Raw genomic sequence first — 21165 nt, 5'->3', positions numbered from 1 at the left:
CCCGAGATGGGCGTACGGCCCGACTAGCGGACGTTCGGTACAGTGTTTTTTTTTTTTTTTTTTCCCCTATGATCACAATAATTTTGAATGAATTAAAATCATTTCAAGGTATGATGGCGTAGTGGCACACACGCCTGCCTTCGGTGCGGGCAGCGTGGGATCGATTCCCGCTCAGTGACGGTGTTGATACTGGCCCTGTGACCAGTTCGGGGTGTGGTTTGCATTTTGCCCGAAGCTAGCTCGGGTGGGCTCCAGCTTTCCCGCGACTCTTGTGAGGATAAGCGGCTTGGATAATGACATATTTCAAGGGACGCATGCGCGCACGGTCAGTGGCTGCGGGGCAGCAGACGAACCCTTTCCCGGACCCCCGACGTTCCTTTGTTGCGTCGGATCCAAGTGTTAAGCGTGCGTTTGTGTGCGCTATTAATGCTCATATTTTGTGTGTGCGTGTGACAGCGGTGGGATCTTTTCCACCCAGAAAGAACAAATGTCAAACATCGCAGACTTTATTAAAAGTCGCCAAATGCACAAGCAAGAGAGAAGAAGAGGACATTTTGAGAAAATCAATCCCAGCTATGAGCAGTGGGTGGGTCGGCCGGAGAGCGCCCCCTAGCTTAGGAGAACGTCAGTGCAGCAGGCGAGCGTGTAGATGACGCCCGCCAGGCACAGACTGCCGGGCGCGACGGCGGCGCCCGCCCCGAAGACGCTGTCGTCGGGCGGGGTGGCCCGGGTGACGTCGCCGACGGCCGCGGGCGTGGGGGCCTCCCGCACGCTGAATTCCCGCGAGCTGGCGGTCCACTCGTCCAGGGCAAAGACCATGGTCAGGTCCTCGGCGGCGGCGACCACGGACAGGTCGCTGAAGTTGGCCCAGCAGGAGCGGAACGAGACGGTGACGTCGCCCTCCAGACCGGCGGCGACGGCGCCCGCCGAATCCTTCAGGGTGGCCGTCGCCGTCATGGTGGTCACGCCCACCGAGACGCAGTCCCCCTGGAGACGGCAAAATTGGGCGGCGGTGGGTGTGAGAGTTCCACTTGACGCCGGCTCCTCCTAGTAGTGGTCGCTGAAATATTGTTCTTATGACGCATATTTTTGGACGTACAATTGTTGAATTCAAATTTCATCCGTGACTTTCATTTGATTTGTATTTTACAAAAACCACTCTGGTTTCTGACCTGATTCTGTTTTTATTAGTTCCTTCATTCATATTATTGTTATTATTATTTATGTGCTCAGCTGGAAAGGTCCCGGGTTCGAGCCCGACCCTCCCCGTGCGGAGTTTGCACGTTCTCCCCGTGCCTGCGAGCGTGGCTTTTCTCCGGGTGGCCACTCCGCTTTCCTCCCACATCCCAAAAACATCCGACATTAATTGGACGCTCTAAATTGCCCCAAGGTGTGATTGCGAGTGCAGCTGTCGTCTGTCTCAATGTGCCCTGCGATTGGCTGGCGACCGGTGCAGCGTGTACCCCACCCTCCTCCTGCCCGTCGACAGCCGGGATAGGCTCCGGCACTCCCCGTGACCCTTGTGAGGATAAGCGGCTAAGAAAACGGGTCTCAGGGGTGATGAATAAATACGGACGCAGCCGCTCACCTGCCGGTCCACGGCCTTGAGGCTGGGCTGCCGCACGAGCGGTCCCACGTACGGACCCGGGACGGGCTCCCGGACCAGGAGCAGCCGCTCCACGCCGGCCACGCGGCTCATCTCGGGTTCTTCTCTCGTCACCTCCGCGGTGGCCTCCTGCAAGGCCCGGGCCGAAACATCATTTTCGCTCCGGTCGAAGTTTGTGCACTCGAGGGGATTTCAGCCTCACCTGGTTCCAGCGGGGGTCCGAGGACGGAGGCGGTGGGGGGAGCACGCCCACCGACGTGACGTTGAAGCCGATGGAGCGACTGAGGTTGCCCGAGATGGCCGCCTGTCCCAAACTGTCAGCGATCTTCTCCAATAACTGGAAGTCCTCCTCCTCTGGAAGAGTCGCGTGGGAACGGCAGACTTTTAGCGAGAGAAGTGGGATCAAACCTGGACCGGCCGCCAGTTTAATAGCAAGGCAGACCAGACACACCTTTGGACAGTTCTGAGTCTTATTTGATTGTTTCAGCATGCGAGAGGAAATTGGAGGAACTGGTAATACACGACTCTAGCGTGGGATTCCAAACTGGAACCTCCAAACTACACATCAGACATGCTAGCCGCGATAGCACCGTGCTGCCCAGCATTTGTTTTCATATTGAGTCAGAGCCCTAAAAACTGAAGAAACCGCAAGTGTGAGGCGTACAACTTGAGATTCAAACTCACCGTCGGTGCCGTTGGAGACCTGCTGGACCGGCGGCTTCTTGATTTCAACCTCCACCGTCAGGCCTGTGGACCTCTTCCTCCGACTCGAGTCCTCCCGGATGATCTTGGCGACCCGGATCATCTCGGAAGGGACGTTGAAGAAGGCGGCCAGGTTGCGGACCAGGTCGTCGCCGAAGAACTGGTCTTCGGTCATGGCGGGCAGGTTGAAGGAGATGACGAGCTTGGGGGACATGCGGATTTCCACCGGTTCTGATCCCCTCAGCAGGACCTTCAACATCTTGGAGTTCCGGTCAAAGAAGTTGGCGCCCAGGGTGGAGCCGTTGAGCTCCGGGACGTATTCACCTGGACGCAAAACGCCGACGACCTTTCACCACGCGCTCAGTGGGAGGGTTAAGAGTGGTACCTTGGCTTACAAGTGACCTGCCTAAAGAGTTTTTCAAGGTACAAACGCCAGACCGATATGCCAGGTTGTGAAGTACGACGAAAACAAAAAAGGTACTTTCATGATGAAACGGCACAAACATGCTAACCAAATGAGCATTGATTTTTGCAGGCCTTTCCTTTTTTAACAAGTTCTATTTGAAAAGACGCGAGCAAAACATGAAGATACAAAAAAAAAAATGTAATACATTCTTTATCCTCTGCAACAAACAGCCTACGTCTTCTTAAAGCCTACGTGAGTACTTGGTACCTTCGTAGGTGGGCTCCTTCAGGGTGTAGTCGGTCTTGTCGTGGTTCCACCGGGCGTTGGTGGGCGCCACCAGCTGGTCGCCCGCATAGACGTCCATCTGCTGCGGCTTGGAGTAGAAGACGGATACCAGCGCGGTCTGAAAGCAAACGAAGAGCCGGCAAATGTGAAATTATTCATTTGTTAAGTGAAGAAAATACAAAATGCATCACAATATACAGTGCGATAATAATAACATCAGTTAATGATCAACCCGTTGGAATTAAAACGATACAAACAAATCCAAACAAAGTGAGAATAAAGTACGTGTTCAGTTCCATTTTCCAAGCCGCTTATCCTCACGTAGGCCGCAGCATTTAGAAGACATTCAAAAGAAGGAAACAAAACCAGTTCATTGAACACAATGAGAATTTTTTTTTATTTTTGGAGTTAAGATGAGGATAAATATTTCAAAAAGTAAAAAAGAGAAACAAAATAGAATTCCCAAAGTACATCAAATATTCAAATGACTGGAAAAAAAAATGTCCATGTAACCTAGTTAAAGAATTGCTACAGTTAAATGTTAAAATAAAAATAAAAATAGGTTATAGGTTTTCTTTATACAAGCTGGTGGAATATTTGTTAAACTGTGTGCTGAATTTATTTCCCGTTGAAGGGATTAGTATTGAAATGTTTGTTTCAATTTGTTGAATGTTCAATTTGTGAAAATAAATACTTTTGTTTTGTCATTTTATCACGGTAACCTGTGTTGACGAACGACAGGAAGTGACGCGTGGGGGGAGGAGTTGAGGGAGAGAGAAAGCGCGGGAGCGAGCGAGTACGAAGAAAAGAAAAGTTAAGGGCGGACATTGGTCAAAACGGATCAACTTGTTCGACAACGACTGTTGACAGTTCAATTGTGATAATGTGTTGTTTGTTATGGACTACTCAAATCACGCCGCAACGTGGCGGACTTAGCCGCTAAAACTGAGGATGGGAGGAACTTTGCTAACACCGGCCAGCGACAGGCTAACGCCAGCTAGCGAGCTCTCTGTCGGAGCACAAGGAAGAAGCTTCGCAAGGAATCGGACCGTCAGGACTTGGACGAGGCTGGACAATTGGACACAACCCTCGACTGCCGTTTGAAACGCTGCAGAGAAATTGGGGTTTGAATTTCTTTTGTTTTGGGCTAATTTCACATCTGTACGAGCCCTTAAGTTAGCCTAGCTTAGCTTAAGTGTGCATTGTGTACCAGTTATGTTGATTTGAATGTATGTTTTGTATACATGTTTGATTTTCCAACCTTTATTTTGTTATTAGATGTTCACACTTTTTCTTACATAACCAGGTCTATCATTTTGACTATCTGCAAGACATTTAAAAAAAAAATTGAGGAGTTTATATGGTAGCTTGGGTGTTTAAATTAAGATAACTTGAACTGGTAAGGGGAAATATTATTTCAGAGACCTTTTGAGAGAGAATAAGTGCACAAGAGTAAAGTTGTAATAGAAGTTTAGAATAATTGTCATTCTGTTACTTGATTAATTCCTAATTTTGATTGCGTGAAGAAGTCAGGTTAGTCTACTCTCATCAAAGTATGATATACTTGAGAGGCGCTACATCCACTTCCAATACTCGAGTATAGAAGTGACTTTCAAGCGCGTCTGGAGTCTGACCTCGGCCCGCTCAGCGTTGAGCATCATGAGGCGCAGCTTTTGAGGGCTGACGCCGGTGAAGAAGACGTCGGCGGGGCGGCCCGCGGCTACGATGGCGTGGAACAGGGAGACCCTCTTGCGGCACGTGTAACCCGAACACCAGCCGTGGTCCTGCGGGCCTGCGCGCACGCCACATAGTACGACCGGGAACGTCCGCCGGGATTGGCGGCCGCGGCGACGGTACCGTTGATGAGGTCGACGTGGCCGCCGCTAAGCACCGCCACCGGACTCAGACGTCGGGTCTCCGTGTCGGCGTCCAGACTTTCGATGACGAGCATCCTGTAGCTGAGCGCGGAGCATTCGTACGCCTGCCATGCGCTCACGTAGGTGCAGTTCTCTCGGATAACTCCTGCGCAAACGCGCCCGCCGAAGTCACTCGCCGACTCCTTTACTAACATTGGCGTTGCAAGTGTGCCCGAGCGTTGGTTTACCTTTGTTGGGGGCGATGCGTTCGACGGGGATGCGCGAGCCGTTGGGGTAGGTGAGCATGACCTTGGGGATGCGGTGGTCGCCCAGCCCCCTCCGGGGGTCCCCGTCCCACTCGAACTCCGACTGCGGCACCACGCTGCCCGCCGCCGACAGGAAGGAACCGTCCAGGTCGCGCAGCAAACTCTTCTTCTTGGCGTCGCAGTCCAAGTCCACGCAGTCGGACGGGTTCACCTTGCTGACACCCCCGCACGTGATTGGGATGAAAAACATCGTGAGAAATAACAGCAACATCAAAAAGAAGTCAATCGCAACGATCGGAATCATAAAATAATGCGAGGTATCGCTTTTGTGTGTCTGGGAAGAAGTGGCAAAACGGTAAAATTGAACACAGTAAGAAAAGGTCTGGATGTCAAAATGCAAAAATGCTGGAAAACGAAGATTACAAGAAAACGAAATCTAAATGAATAAAAAAATATATATTTTAAGGAATCAAAATGGAAATTCTGCATTGGTTACGTAAAAAAACAGAACAGATACTGTATATGAATAAGGGCAAATGTGACCCATAAAAAAGTCAAGAACGAAAGGATACATTTTTAAAAATAGCTTTTCCTGCCCATAAAACTAAAATATAACACGCCTCGATCAAATAAAATCAAATGAAATAATAGTCGTCAACCCTAAAGCCACCGCGTCGGCGCCGATGTGGTTTGATGTCGTTACCCAATGTCGGGCCTGTGTATGAACACTCGAGCGTCTCTGGCGCCGTCGACGACGGTCAGGCCCCAAACGTGGACGGGGTGCTGCAAGTCCTCGTTGCGGGGGTTGCTCATGAACATCACGTCGGTCTCGCCCGGGCACCCCTTTCGGAAGCCCGCGAACGTGGAATCTGCACGAGAGGGGCGGGTGAGGCGCTAGCTCCCGACGCCCGTTGTTGTTGTTGCAACTCACCGGCGACTTCCATCAGGCCTCGGATGGCGTTGTAGTTGATGTTGCCGTGATGGGGCTTGATCGGAGCCGCGTTGTGAGCCGACGCAAAAGACGGCCAGCAGATTCCCGATCTGCCGCCTGGACGCGCCGGCGCAAACGTTACTTTCAAGTTGGGTCAGCATTTACACAAAAGTAAAATGAAATTTCAACGTACAAATTCAATTGACACTTTATTTGAATTTAAACCAGTTTAAGTAATTTGCCGATAGAATCTCCAAAGGGAATGCCGCGGACTCGAAAGTGTCATTTGTTACCGTTGACGGGTCTGGGGGCCCGATGCAGCCGGCTACTGAATATGTTAAAGTCGCCGGCGTCGAGAGTGTCGGAGCAGTTCAGGTGGGGGCTTCGGCCGACTAGCACGGCATTCTGGGAAAAGAACACAGAGGAAGAGATCGGCCCAAAAAAAAAAATGCCCAGCGGTATTTCCGTCTTACCTCCACGCGGATCTTTTTATCGGCGTACTGGTGGGACAGAGAGGGCGGGGCATAGATCATGGGCATGATGCCCATGCCGTTGTCCACCAAGGTTACGTTGGCCACTCTGACGCTCATGTGGGTCTGGTAGGGGTGAAGGCCCAGGAATAAAAAAAAAAAACTCATTTTAGTTCCGTGGAATAAAGCTGGGATACGTTGACGTAGATCTTTAAAAATTTTCATATTAATCTGGAGCAACTGGGGACAACCGTGGGCTAACGACATCGGCAAAGGTAAAAATTAACGGCGGCACGGCAGATGAATACTTTGCTTCAATTTTGACACGGAGCGGGTAGTCCCGTCTTGCACTCGGCACATTTCCAAGATGGCTACGCGGTATGTAAGATTTTCGACCTTGGACCACTACGTCATCGTGATACTGCGCATGAGTCAGAATACTTGTCATATAAATCCTGTCGACTCTCCTGGAGTCGGTCCACTCACTTTCGAAGCTTCTCATTCAATGCAAGAAAAAACACAAATCGGTCAAATCAAAATAAAAAAAAAAAATGGTGTGTTTTTTACCTGGAAGTAGATCCCGTAGTCAAAGTTCCTCCAGACGAAGAAGCGACGGATCAGGGAGCAGCCGGGCAGCCCGTCGCCGTTCATGTAGACGCCGTGGAGGCCGCCGTGAGCCTCGTTGTCAGCCCACGCCTCGTTCTCGTGAGAGGAGCCTGCACCAGTTCACGTCATCGCTCAGAAGAGCTTTGATTTGAAAAGATGGATTTCGCAAACGTAAACAAGCCTTCACCGGAACACGGCTCGCCATCGACGCGGTAGGCGACCCGCTCGTAGCCCGCCGCGATGTTGTGCAGCATCACCGCGTCCTCCCCCTCGTTCACCTGACGCCAAGAATGAACACGTTAGGAAGGCTAGCCTTCTGGACTCATTTAGTTTTATACATGTATGACTTCATTTTGCCCATTCAGTTAGTAATGGTTGTAAAAATGACTTCATTTTCATGGGAAAATTTTGACATTCAAAAGGATTTGACTGACCTTAATGGCAGCAGTCCAGTCATAGTTGAATTCCTCCTCCCTGTCTTGGTATGATCCCGGCCACAGAGTCATGGTAACCAGGTTCCTCCTCAGCATGATCCTCTTGCCCCAAACTCTGATTCCTGAACCATGGTCACAACCCCCATTAGACTTTGCTTTTTTTGTTTGTTTTTTAAATTAAAGTGGGGATTACCGTCGCCCACAGTGTGATGAATGACGTTGTCGTCGATGGCCAAGTCGTCTGTTCCGAACACGCCGATGGCTGGCGAGAAACCGCTGTGGAAGGAACACCCCTGAATAGACGAGTCGTTGGCCTGAAAAACACCAGCTCCTCCGTGAACGCGCATACACAGCAGTACTTAACAAAGTGGCCAGTGAGCAGCCCCGATTTGTGACGTACCCTTTCCAGGCCGAGAAAGGACACAGAGTATCGGGGGTCGTACTCATCGGTCCAGCCTTCCTGACCGGAGTGGTAGAATTCTACGTTCCGCAGTTGAGCTTTGCCTAGAAGAATCGTTTAAAATAGAAATAAACCAGTGGGACTGGCCACGCCCCTCACAGGAAGCCGCGCCCACGGCAGTGGCCAGGCCATGGCCCTTGACAAGGACAGACTTATCGGAACACCTTTTCTCAGGTAATCAATGAAAGTTTTTCAATACATGTGGAATAATTGTATGCTCGCCATTGCCCTATGAGAAGAGTTTTGGTGGAAAAGTTCCTCTTTCTGTTCCCATCAAGCCACAAACGCATGTGACATAGACAAGCAATTTCAGTTGTCGACAGTTTTGTCTTCAATGAAGCTAACGCTCGTGTTCTTGAAATGTGCTTCCAATCCCAGACCTCAGAACTTCTTTTGCTCACGTGTCGTTCTTACCTCTGAAGTTGAGTCCTCCCGAGGAGAAGGTGCCAACCAGCATTCGGGCGCCGAACGACTCGGCCATCATGTTGGCGTATTCCTGGCCGACGATCTTGATGTTTCTGGTCAGCAGGCCGACGTCCGCCGCCAGCGTGTAGGAAAGTGACGTTTCCTCGATGGAGTGTTTCTCACCTGGAATTGGACGTGGAGGCAAAACCCAAATCTGAATTTGAAACGTTTGAAGCTAATCTATGTCATTGAAACCAGAACAGCAAATCACATCTGTTCCAATACAAAAAGGGAATTCATTGGCTTCACCGTCTCACTACATTTCAATGGGAGAGGACGTGTCTGTATAAAAGTCGAATAAGTCCGAAGATTCTCAGTCATCCAGGTCGGGGTATTTGGCCAAAACTGAATTGAGTCAACTGGACTTTTGTTGAAATTTCACCTTTTTATCCAAAAGCTTTTCCATGACATTAACGTCAAGGTTGTTGCTCTTGCTAGCTGTGCGGCTAGTCAACGGCTGTTTTTATATAACAAGCAAGTGTTCCCCAGCTGTGCGGCAAATGGCTCATTGGTGGACACTTTTCCCATGGAATGGGACATTCTTTGCGCAGAGACGTGAGGATTTTCGTCAGCAGATGTGAAGTGGTCTTCAAAAAGACCCCAAGTGCCCCCGTTCAACATTTGCAGATCAATTGAAAAGTCACTCATCCCATCTAGAGTTTCTGCACTGAACTGACCAATGTGAGTGTGGTTCAGAGGTTCGCTCAAGGTAAGGACGCGGCCGTCGGCGGACACCACGGCGATCTTCCGTTTCTCTGTCTCCCAGACGCTGTAGCTGGTGGTGGAGATGACTACCTCATCTCCGGCCTGTACGCACATGCGATCCATGAATAACTAATAACTGAAGACTAACCACCTGAAAATGAAATCGAGCCAGACCTTCCAGTCGACCGGCTCCACCAGGATGAGAGCACTGGAGCCGGAGTTGGCCGTGGTGGCGAGCTTTGTGTGATAAACGCTGTGCTGTTGTCCGTAGAGCTCCAGGATGCCAAACACACCCAGGACCTTGGATCCCTGGTTGGGCCCATTCGGCAGAGGCCAGTCAGGGGTGCTGTGGTTTCCCCGAAGTCTGATGTGCAGCTCCCCGTTGAACGGTTGATCCTCGCTGCCCGCCAGCAACCTTCCTCCCTGGAACCCGATCACACCCGAATTTTCACAAAACGGAGCACCCTCTTGTTGGCCACAAGACAGACTGTAGCTTTGACGGCCACCTGGATGGAGATGTAGATCGCGTCGATGACAACGGTGTGGTTCTGCGACGTGGCACGAGCCGGATGGCTGGACGAGCCCTGAGACTGTTCGGAGACTTCCAAAACTCCCATGATTGTCAATTTGTTCATAGGAGGGGTGTTGGTGTCCAAGACCACCCACATTCCTGTGGATGTACAAGTCACTTGTTGCATTTGGATTGCCAACCAAAAATTCAACTTCTCTTGTTGCTCTTGTCACATTTTATGACTTGCGTTTGCCCTTTCTGATGCAACCCAAATGTTGAAATTTGCAAATATTTCAGTACCTGGTGGAATGAGCACATCAGCGCCCTCTGTTGGCACACTGAAGTCATTTTCAGCCGAGGCCTCCCAGAACGACGCGTTGGACCACAGACTGCAAAGCGCACGGAAATTTTAACACGACCCTCGTGTAGCACAGGAGTGTCAAATAATAGCGTACACGAAGTCGTCAGGCCGGTCGGTGGGCAGAGGCGCAACGGTGGCAGGCGGCGGCGGGATGCAGTTGTCGAAGAAGCAGCGGTACACTTTGAAATCCACCGATACGTCCACCGCAGAACCATCCACGCTGCTGCGGCGCTTGCGCTGGCTGCTCTTCCCTGACACTGAACGAACAAACGCAGCGATGATTTAAGAGGATTACACACATCACGACGATTGGACTGAATTTGAGCCCGGTTGCTCCCTTCTGATCAAGGTCAGTAAAAACCTGGTAGTTAAATATTTCAAAAAGATTTTGTTGATTGATTTATCGTGCAAAATTCTCTTCTGTGAGAGCCTCCCACAGCTCAGTCTTGGTACTATGCCAGACTCGGTTCTGCGTGTGGTGTACTCTGGAGTACACCGCGCCAGATAAGACCAAAGAGCGGGCCTCACCCATGTAGTAGAGGTCCTTGTTGTCGAGGTACCAGTCGCCGTTTTGGTTGGAACTAAAGGTGAGTGGCGACGACGAGCCGTTCCGCTCGTCCAGAATTCGGACCATATTTGGATTCTGGGTGAAGTTATGGTGGATGATCACGAACTGATCAGACTACAAGAGAGAAGGCCGGGAGGCCGGTGGGTCAAGGCAGATCGTCGTTGTCATCCCAGACTGTTTGGCGAGGGAAGAAGAAGGAAGAAGCCGAACCTCAAAGCCATAGAAAGTCGCGCCGTAGCTGATGTTGGTGAGTTGTTCGGCTTTGTCAAAGTGCATTTTGTACGTGGATCCTGAAGGCAGCATGGCCATCCAGCCAAATTTATGGGTCAATCTCTTCTTCAAATAGGGGACCACAGTGTTGCCTGTAAAAATATAAAACATCATTGATAAAACTTTGGGTATTTGGTATCTCTTTCATTTTGTCCAGGCTGCTCTTGTTTAATTTGAATCAATATTTCTCTCTTTCCATTGACATGTCTGGCATAAAGGTGACACAGTCTAATTAGGCCCCAGCGACGCTAATTCCTGTTAGCATGTCATTAGAGAGAGCCTGTCGATGTTAGCATTGAGCTAGGCAGCATTCATGTCACAATCTGCCAGATCGACCTGGTGTTCTTTTTGTATTTTCATGAAATACTTTAAAATTTAAACTACTCCTTACCGTCATTTCCATCCTACAAGCCGTGACTTTTTTTTCCCCACAGGTTTTCAACCCTCTGGTCTATGCGGTGATGTGGCTACGGTTTACGGTGATGCGCATTTTTTCTAACGACCGCAAGGGGGCACTCGAGCAGAAAAGGTAAGAATGAGACCGGTGGAATATATGTGCCGAGGAAGTGACTTTTACCGGCTCTGTTAGTGCTGCGTTAGCATTAGCGCTGCACTAGCGTGTTGCTGCCCTGTTACTGGCGTCTCAGTACTCATTTACCGGTAAGTTTGATTTTAACCTGCCGTGTTAGCGGCATTAGCGTTCGCACTAGTGTTAGCGCGGCCCGTTCTGTGTACTGTCTTTGTTAATATCTCAATGTGGGTTTCAATGCGGGCGTATATATGTACCAAATGGTATTTCCTTTACAAATGTACTCGGTGAGTCTTGTAACCAGGCGTGCTCTGTCAGCCGGGAATTACGGTACCGGTCCCATTTGATTTAAAAAAAATTCTGCAATGGCAAACAGAAGCCACATCAATGCTCACGTCTTAGCATGAATAACTTTTTCCTGTTAGCAGGTGAGTTGAAGTTCATTAGAATTATTCGTTATCGAATATAATATGGGGTTCTCTAATACCATGTGAGTTGGTGATTATGAGATCCTTGGACCGTAGCGAAGACGGCGTGGGATTGTTGAGGCCCACGCGATGGAAATTGACATTGTGGTCGCACACGGCTCCAGGGAACACCAAGCTAAACTCTGGGTTTTCGGAGCAGCGTGCCGGGTCAAGCAGGCGGCTCATCGGAACGACTTTGTGGTTGATATTTCCTGGGAAACGGCAGGACAATGTCGGGGAAAATTAACAACGGCTACAAACCTGACTGAAATATCTGCAATTATAAATTTGGGTCCAGGGATTCACAACCTAACTCACAATAAATCAGTCTTATAATTTCATTTTTTTTCTTCTTCAATATTTTAAAAGAATAGTCCTGTTTTTAAGACAGAAAAGCAGACTAATTAGAGAATACGTTTGTATTTTGGAAAATTATGAATTTTCTTCTTTCAGTAAAACTGACTTTGTCAGTGGGACTTTATTCTCCCAAGATGACAATTTAACAAAATAATTGTTTCATTTCACTCTCGTGTTCATTGGCTTGATTGGCGTTAAAGTGACAAAGGGGTCTTTGGAAAAATTCTCGAATGGTCCCTGGACCCACAACGTTTGGCAACCCCTGGGCTAAGTCGGTGATAACCTGTGAGGGTGCCGTCCATGTCCACCAGCTGGACCTCGTGCTCCCACCTGAAAGCGGCCTTGTTGGGCGAGTTCATGAACTGGAGTGCACTAAAACGGACGGCCCAGCCACCGCAGCGATCTCCGCACGTTCCGACGATCGTAGTCACCCCGATGGCTGCGCACGAGTCTCGGTCAAAGTTGAAGAATTTGGTGCCGATGACACTCATGCCGTCGGCAAACGGCGTGATGATTCCTCGATGCGTGCAGTAGTCGGCGCCCAGTCCCAGCTCGTCCACGTGGCCCACGACGGTGGAGTTGAACAGCCCCGCCCCGCCGTCCTCTCCGAAGCCGCTCACCGCCCGCGGAACGATTATTTTGCCTTCGGCCCCTGCTTTCTCGTTGTTCACCATGAGGAATTCCACAAACTGCACCGCACCCACGTTGACCCACTCGGCACCTTTCTCGCAGTTCCACGTGGTGAGGCTGTGGAAGACCGCGGGCTCTGGTGTATTGGAGTTGCATCTGCCACCCTTCATGGGGAAAAAGTCCTGGAAGATCCAGAGGCCAAACCAGCCCTGAGAGTGCACAGTGTTGTTGCGGAACTCCCCGAGAGGAACTTTCTTCTGGCACGTGTTGGGGTCGTAGGAGGGACCGTCGGGGTGCTCGTGCATACGGTACCAGAACCCAAAGTGGGTTCCCCCTGCCGCGGCGTTGTGTCGGATAATGTTGTTGGGATTGGTGACCCAGTAGGCAGCGGGGGTGATATCGTCGTTCAGCAGGCTGCTGCTCTGCCTGACAAATACAGCCAGGTTGTACTGTAGGATGTTCTCAGTTTCGATGCCGTCCTCGATGAAGAAGGCGCCCCCCATGATGTCAAAGATGATGTTGTGCTCCACCAGGAGCCGGTGGGTGTTGTGGATCGTCACGGCCCTGTTGAACGTCTTGTGAATGGAGCAACCGCGGACAAACGACTTGTACTCAAGGTTTCCCATCAAATGCCAGTGGATGGGGTAGCGACCCAGCCTGAAGGCCTGTCCGGCGTGGTAGATCTGCACCGAAGAACCGAGCCCCGTCAGAAGATAAAGCTTGCAAAAATGCTGTCTTAATGTACATTGCTCAAGGTTACTGCAGGCCAGAAGAGAGTCCAGTGAACGTGAAATACTTGATGATCATCGTGATATCGTGTGGGGAAGACCGTACCTCGACGTAGGCCAACCTGCCAATGGCGAGTTGCTCATTCGGTCGGGGGGCGTGAAACATGATGCCGACGCCAAACTCATCGCTGCCCATCTCCTCGCCAAACTTTCCTTGGAGGCACGTTTGGGTGCTGAATTCTCCTGCACACGACGGTCAAATTTGTGATATTTTTCGGGTGATTTGATACGAGCCGTACCCTTCGATCAGAGCGAGGGCGTACCCGTGTTGAAACCAGCTGGGCAGGCCTCGACTTTCTCTTGCCACTCAATGTTTTGGGAGCCTCTCACCACCACGTTCCGGGTCAGCAGACCCACCTCAGCCCGGGCCTCGAAAGCCTTGCCGTTCGGCAGAGTGACGCTCACCCCGAGGTGGCGGTACTGAAGGGGCTCAGTGAGGGTGACGGTCTTGCCGTCGGCCGATACGCTCTCAACGATCTTCACTTCGTTTTCTCTCTGACTGTGCCTGGAAGACAACGGGAATTCAAAGTTGTTTTCTGTACTATTTGAACAACAAACCATACATAAGCAGAGGTGCCAGAACTATACTGACATTAAAAGTACACACTAATTAAAAAAATGCACTTACTGGTAAGGACCAAAATAAAAAGTGAAAAACTGAATTTCCTCTAATGTGTGCACCTTGGCCACCAGGGGGTTAGCATAATACAAGACTTACAGATGTACACGAAGAATAACTGCTCATTATTCTGCAGTAATATTTGTTTTCCACAGCGGATTTAAAAAATATATGCCTTTTGAGTATTCTGGTCAGGTCTCTGTGTTGCTCTGCTATTCTTGTTCAAATATTTGCCGGTTTAACACTTTTAAAACTGCAACCTACTGGAGATGCTAGCTTTGTTAGCTCATTTCAAGTGTTGTGCATTGTTTTTAGCATGAAGCTAGCTGACTTACCTCGGGTACGCGGTTGTCATAAATACACAACTTATTTGTTTTCACATTTTGAATAATTTTTTCCTGTGTGTGTTGTGCCGTCACTCAAAAAGTAACAAGCGCCAACATTTACTTGTGGCCAGTTGAGGCAATGACGATCTCGTCTCCCACTTCCCACGTCACCGCCTTCATCAGGCTCAGCGTGGAGGAGTTTCCCTCCGCCGTCTGGGCCAGGTGGGTCCAGACGACTGGAACATGTTTACCTGCAGGGACAGAAACAAAATATTTTGGACAAGAAATTCCCCAAAATCTCAAGAGCGCTAAAACAACAGGAGAGGCTTTGTTTTGTTACCATGCAGGTCCAGGATGCCCTCTCTGACGGCCAGCGTCTTGGCGCCGTACACTGGAAGTTCAGGCGATCGCGGGTGTCCATGCAGCGTGATGATGGCCTTGTGCCGGAACGGAGCGTCTTCCCGGCCCACCTGGAGCCGCCCCCCGTCAGTGATGAGGATGTTTTCAGCCTGCAGCTCAATATCTGCTTCGTCGAACACCAGCACGCCGCCTAAACAGGGACATACTAGTACACGTGCTCTACATTTGCGGTTTTCACTATTACCACGTAAGGCAAGCAAAATTACAATGCCCCCCATATCCGAGTGGATAAATGGCTTTTTGTGTGACCTTGAATTAGAAGCATTTTGAGCACGGGGGTGCTGGTGTCCAAGAGGACGGTCTGTCCTTGGTTGATGACCACCAACGAGCCCTTCTCTGGCGGAGGCAGCCCTCCCCACGTGTATTTGGATGACCACACATCGACGTAGAAGTAATACGCGTTGTCCTGGACCAACAAACAAACCGTTTGGATGATGCATTTCAGACCGGGCAACAAAAGGTGACACCACCGAAATCGACATCGAGAAATGAGCCACTGAGAAGCAAAGAGAGTCCTGAACGAGAAGTTGTCATTCTAACTGAAATGCGGAACTGAACCAAGTCCAGAAAAGGGAAAACTTTTGGATGAATACAGCTTGGTTGAACTGAAGGCTTAGTTCTAACCGTCACGAATCAGGGATCTCAAAACAGACCAGTTCTCTTTTGCTCAAATAAGAGCATAAGTACCATCTTGGCGATGCCTTGGCCTCTGATGCCGACTCGCACCGCGGTCTCCTGAGACTGAGGCACAGCGCCGGTGAGGCACACGATGTGCGTGTCGTTGGCCAACTGGACGTCGCACGCAGAGCCTGCGATGGTCACGTTCACCTCGTTCAAGTCGGTGCTGCGACGCGGGAAGTCGAGAGAGGTTGAAAACACGATCTGCATAAGTGTCATCATGTTTATAATACACGACCTGTACAAAGTTCACGTCTGAGATTTAAGGTGAAGACTTCATGCATCCAGCTGTGTCCCGCCATCGTTTTATGGATGCTGCACCTGAAACCCGTGCCGCTGACTGTGAGCATTGTGCCTCCGGCGGTGCCCCCCCTCCGCGGCGACACCTCCGTGATCACAGGCGTGAGCTGAGTCTTGTACGTGAAGGCGCTTGACATGTTGACGGAATCCAGCGTGTTAGTTATTTCCACCATGCAGCTGGCCTCTGAACCGGAACCTGAGCGGATACATCACAATAGGATGAGAAGAACGTCCGCTCTTCGGAGGCCCCTGATTGTCATTGTCAAGGCAGTCTGCATTCCTGCGGTCCACGTCAAGTCAAATCGAACAGGATGGAGTTCACTATTTGACAGTTGTCAACCCTCGCAGAACCCGCACGTTCACATTCTTTGCAAAGATTAGCGGGTACAGCCACATCAACGGAAGAGCTGCTGACAAAGCAAGCAAATGGAAAAGTTACACGGTTGGAAAAACCCGAACCTGAGGCACAAGTCAAACTTCAAATGAGGTTTGAGCTTTGTAATGGAAGATTTCACATTTGATATTCTGTCGCTGTTTTTTGTATCTTGAATGATTATCACGTTTGGTTCTATTAGAATACACAAGGAGTGATTCCAGTTTGTCTGGTCCTGAATGTTTTTCCTTTTTTCTTCTGTAGAATGTTGGAAATCGATGGGATCATTTGCATTTCTTCTTTTCCTTTCGGCTTGTCCCATTAGGAGCAAGATACAAGCGGCCAAAGTGAGTTTCCTCCGCAGGGTGTCTGGGCTCTCCCTTAGAGTTAGGGTGAGAAGCCGGGTCATCCGGGAGGGGCTCAGTGTCGAGCCACTGCTCCTCCGCATTGAGAAGCGCCAGATGACGTCGCTGTGGCATCTGATCTGGATGCCTCCCTGACGGCCTCCCTTGTGAGGTGTTCCGGGCACGCCCCACCGGAAAGAGACCTCTGGAACGACCCAGGACATGCTGGAGAGACTTTGTGTCTGTCTCGGCTGAACTGGGAATGCCTCAGATCCGTTCAGAGGAGCAGGAGGAAGTGACTGGGGAAAGGGAAGTCTGGGTATCCCTGCTGAAGCTACTGCCCCTGTGACCCGACTCGGAAAAACGGTAGAAGATGGATGGATGAGAGCACCTCTTGGGCAGTCCTTTTAGGATGCTGTTGCCATGTCAAATTTTTTGACCATTTTTCAAAGATAATAAGCTGCTCAAGTATTTGGTTCAAGTATTCGCTGGCAAAAGGAACCACAGGCACCAAGTAAACCCCACAGACTAGAAAAACAAAAAAAAAATGTTAGTGCTCCGTTTCAAAAAGGTAGATGACCGTGGGCCCTGCTGTATCAGAACTATTAAAAGCACATTTTTTTTTTCCTCTCTCAACAGGATCAAATCCCTACAAAGTTTTGATGTTGTCCTCAAGCTTGGATCGGTTTACTCAAGATACTGCAGGTTCCGGTCTTCCAAAAACAAGCACATGAATTGAAGACCGGATGTGACTTCTGATAGACAAGCAATCTGATGCTTCCACTGTGCACCCTGCCTTTTGCCACAAGCCAATCGGGTCCAGCTCATCCATGACCCAATGAAGTACCTCGTGAAATTCCGTGCAGTGTTAAATGGGCTGCTGTTGTACCATTGTTGGTAGGGGATAAGCAGAAGAGGTTCGTGGACGTTGATGCATCTCTGTCAACAGCGCATTCGTCGTCGCAGATCAGCACCTTGGAGTTGAGCGGGTCAAAGCCTGAACCCTGGATGGTTAGCTTGGTGCCACCACCAAAACTGCCTGGAGAGTAGACCGAGTAGCAAAGTTAACAGTGCCCGGTTTGCAGTGATTGTCGCTGTGTTGAATGCTTACCCTCGCTGGGCTGCACGCTGCCAAGCGTTAACTCGTAAGTGAACGTGACGTTTGACCGAGAGTAACCTTTGATGTGGTGATACAGCATGACCAAGTACTCGCCCCCTGGGTTGTACCCCATTGTGCACTCCACTCGGCTGTCCATGAGTGTGAGTACTTTGCAAGTCACATTGTTCACTGTGACAGTCACCTGCTCCTCGTCTGTGCCGAAACCCGACCCAGTCAACGTGACTACTGAGTCGCTCGGACCTGTAATTAACAAAAGGACAAAGGGTGACATTTCTGCGAGTTTTTGACAGCAAAGAATTTTAAGGCCAGGGTTACATCACGCTCACCAGTGGCAGGACTTATGGAGCTGAGTATAGGAGTCTCGACTGCAGAATAGGTAAAGTTGAGAGGAGGATACTCCACGCCGAGGACTTGGATGTTGACAAAGACCAGTCCCTCAGTGTGAGGAGGCGTCCGGCACCTCAGGTGACCCGGTGTCACCTCGTCAATCTCGCATTGTTTGTCGTCCACCGTGACGCTGGTGTTCCCAGCGAGAAAGCCATTACCGGTGAACTGGAGCCTAGTGCCCCCCTCCAAGCTGCCTGCATTCGGGATGAGGGTAGCCTGAGCCTGGCTGGTCAGGGTGACATCACTGAATGCCAAGCCTTTACTTCTCACAATCACTTGAATGGCATGCTCTCCTGCCGGGAGAGCTTCAATCGTTGCCGTGATAGCGTTGTCAACAACAGCAATGACTTGCAACTCGATGCCTCCAGCAAAAACCGCCACATCTTTAAGGTCGGCGCCAAACCCTCCACCAGAGATGGTGATGTTGACAACATCGCTGATGCTTTTGGGAGATACGGCGGTGACGTTTGGCCTGACTGAAGACGAGTACAGGAAGGAGCAGTCCGAGGAACAGGAACTCTGAATCCCTCCCCATTGGAAGACGACATCGCCGGCATGTGGCTGGGAAGGGGCAGTGTCACAGATAACCTGGGTGTAATTCACTGATACCAGAGAACACGGTTCGCCGGCTACGGTCACGTCTCCCTCTGAGAAACCAGATCCGTGGATGGAGAGGCGGGTGTGGCCAGTGGAGCTGCCCTCAGAGGGCCACACCGAGTCGATAATGGGCAAAACGACAAAGCGCCGCTCCTGCTCCTTTGCCACGGCGATGACCGCGCTACCCAAGTTATTGACTCGAACGTCTATGGGCAGAGCGATGCCGATTGGCAGACTGTTGTTGGCACTCAGCTGGCAGAAGATCTCCGACCGGGTGCTGTTGATCACCTGGCAGGTCTCTTCTCCCACCGTCACCTGCATAACGTGGATGCATGCCAACGGACGAGATGTTTTATGAGGGCGCCAAACTCTTCAACGAAGTTTTTCCTCAAAGTGGATTTCACGGTCAACAAATATGGAAGGACCGAGGCAATGAGTAAAATGCCAGATACCTCCAAGGTGCAGGTCACATTGCTGAGGCCCTCCCCCTTGATGCGGATGACCCGGCGGTACGAACCCTGGTTGGGCCAAATGGAGTGGATAACGGGGGTGAAGCAGGCGGATGTGCTGAAGGAAAGACCGTCAGACGACACGTTTGTGTGAGGGCAGTCTGCCGTGGCGACGCACTCGTGGGTCGACCTGGGGAAACGATGCAACTCTACGGACAGACAAAGAAAAGCACTCACAACCTCACAGGATTCCTGAACCGCCATCTTTACAGTGAATACCGACCTGATTTGCACCTTCACCAATTAAAAAAAAGTGTATTTTTGCGCTCTATGTAATTTCCTAAGATGCAACAAGATGGCAACAAAGTCCTGGTTAATTTCAAATAGCAGTTGGTGTCAAAGAACTTTGTTGAAGAGATACAGCTGAACTAGGAGGAAAATCTTTCTGTCGGGGAGGAGCTAAGTTTAGCCTGGGTTCTTAAGTCGCACGGATGAAAATATTTTGCAATCATAGTTTGTTGTATGTTTGTTGCGGATTCAAGATTTGATGATTAAAAAAATCTTCATACCGTCTGTCATGTGGAGAGCGTTCACACCCCTGACTCTGACGGTGACATTATTGGTGCTGTTGACGCGGGGCACCACTCTCACGACACCCCGTAGCTCCAACTTTTTGTTCTCGTCGATGTAACCGCTGGTGTAGTAATACAATCCAGGAATGGGGAAACGGTAGCTGAAGTAGCCTGCAGGAAGAGAACAAATGTCACATCATCCTTTGGAGAGTGTTGTTTACTTTTAAGACCAAACACTGTCAGGCTCAGGTAGAGGGTAATTTGATGTATAGTGATTTGATGTGACAGTTCTGCAGCAAATACTGGTCCACTCACACCTGGGGGCGTCTTTGGCATATGGATGCACAAACGGTTGGTGTGGAAGTTAAACGTTTCTGGGATTTAATTTGCTCTTCTCTAACAAAAAAAAAAATAAACAAAGCCTACTGTATATACAAAAAAATGTTGGGTTTGCAGGACGAGGTTTTGGGATCAGGGGTTTGAGCGTGGCGCCTGTGTCTGCGGTGTTGGAGGGGTTGAGTCGCTTCAAAGGTTTGGGAAAGGATGTATTGCCTGATTTTTTTTTTTTTTTTTTTTTTTCTTTTCAGCAAAAGTGCATTCTCTACCATTCCCAGACTTTGGCTCTCCGCTGGAGAACAGCACGTCGTCTCCGTCGTTGGTCCCGCCAGGACTGGGAACGTGGTAGACGCCGACGCGGAAAGTACTCTGGAAAATCGGTACCTCCCACCTCCACAACACTTGATCGCCGACTCCCACGGTGATGGAAGGGGGATCCCAAGAGAAGCCCTTGCCGTGAACTGGACAAGAGAGAGAGACCACAAATGTTGGCAAGACGTGCAGATAATTTTGTTTTTTGGCGAAACGAAATCTTGCGTCACCCTCGACATGACGTCAACCGAGTATGAATCGACAGCTACATCGTGGCTGCTTTTAGCATTTCATGCGCACGTTATACGGGTGTGACGCACAATTTGTTGTATATATCCGTATAGTGGCCAGATAAGATTTCCCATGTCTTGTCTAGGATTTAGTATAATCTCATAATTATGGAAGAAAAACCTGTTAGTGACACAAGCTATATGTAACGGTTTCCTCGCTCGAAGCACTTTTCCCGTAAGTGAATCCACTTGCGGTTGAGGTTCTGCTTAACATGAACAAAAGGAGTGAAAGGCAAACCTACCGGGGTGGACCCCCTGGTTGGTAACAATGTGGGTCTCCTCCTGCGACTGCACAACGCAGCGCAGTTCGGTATCCGAGGCCACCCGCACCTCGCATTCGGAGTCTCCTGTGACATGTCACACGCGAAA

The 21165-nt window shown here is 50.0% G+C and overlaps 1 protein-coding gene across 1 annotated transcript in view; it reads right to left on the bottom strand.

The window, feature by feature from the left end:
- Positions 1-25: 25 nt before the first annotated feature.
- The window catches only part of pkhd1l1.1 (PKHD1 like 1, tandem duplicate 1), a 31537-nt gene continuing 10397 nt past the window's right edge, over positions 26-21165 (bottom strand). The window contains exons 33-73 of the mRNA XM_061826384.1: positions 21039-21143; positions 20464-20655; positions 19856-20029; positions 19290-19495; positions 18180-19152; positions 17845-18093; positions 17623-17772; positions 16038-16212; positions 15726-15882; positions 15288-15444; positions 14959-15168; positions 14740-14869; positions 13937-14178; positions 13720-13856; positions 12539-13568; positions 11919-12110; positions 10843-10994; positions 10593-10746; positions 10159-10321; positions 10004-10092; positions 9699-9862; positions 9367-9615; positions 9165-9294; positions 8437-8610; positions 7963-8066; positions 7756-7876; positions 7563-7684; positions 7316-7406; positions 7090-7238; positions 6526-6648; positions 6346-6457; positions 6053-6169; positions 5825-5990; positions 5104-5336; positions 4857-5021; positions 4634-4791; positions 2982-3117; positions 2291-2632; positions 1809-1960; positions 1589-1735; positions 26-987 (exon numbers count right to left, since the gene is read on the bottom strand). Of these exons, the coding sequence (XP_061682368.1) occupies positions 610-987; positions 1589-1735; positions 1809-1960; positions 2291-2632; positions 2982-3117; positions 4634-4791; positions 4857-5021; positions 5104-5336; positions 5825-5990; positions 6053-6169; positions 6346-6457; positions 6526-6648; positions 7090-7238; positions 7316-7406; positions 7563-7684; positions 7756-7876; positions 7963-8066; positions 8437-8610; positions 9165-9294; positions 9367-9615; positions 9699-9862; positions 10004-10092; positions 10159-10321; positions 10593-10746; positions 10843-10994; positions 11919-12110; positions 12539-13568; positions 13720-13856; positions 13937-14178; positions 14740-14869; positions 14959-15168; positions 15288-15444; positions 15726-15882; positions 16038-16212; positions 17623-17772; positions 17845-18093; positions 18180-19152; positions 19290-19495; positions 19856-20029; positions 20464-20655; positions 21039-21143 (8570 nt within the window). The 3' untranslated portion in view covers positions 26-609. The remainder of the gene's footprint in view (positions 988-1588; positions 1736-1808; positions 1961-2290; positions 2633-2981; positions 3118-4633; positions 4792-4856; positions 5022-5103; positions 5337-5824; positions 5991-6052; positions 6170-6345; positions 6458-6525; positions 6649-7089; positions 7239-7315; positions 7407-7562; positions 7685-7755; positions 7877-7962; positions 8067-8436; positions 8611-9164; positions 9295-9366; positions 9616-9698; positions 9863-10003; positions 10093-10158; positions 10322-10592; positions 10747-10842; positions 10995-11918; positions 12111-12538; positions 13569-13719; positions 13857-13936; positions 14179-14739; positions 14870-14958; positions 15169-15287; positions 15445-15725; positions 15883-16037; positions 16213-17622; positions 17773-17844; positions 18094-18179; positions 19153-19289; positions 19496-19855; positions 20030-20463; positions 20656-21038; positions 21144-21165) is intronic.

Source organism: Syngnathoides biaculeatus, chromosome 1, assembly GCF_019802595.1.
Source record: "Syngnathoides biaculeatus isolate LvHL_M chromosome 1, ASM1980259v1, whole genome shotgun sequence".
Classification (NCBI taxonomy): domain Eukaryota; kingdom Metazoa; phylum Chordata; class Actinopteri; order Syngnathiformes; family Syngnathidae; genus Syngnathoides; species Syngnathoides biaculeatus.
The sequence above is the reverse complement of the archived record's forward strand: the minus strand, read 5'-3'. Positions and strand labels throughout refer to the sequence as shown.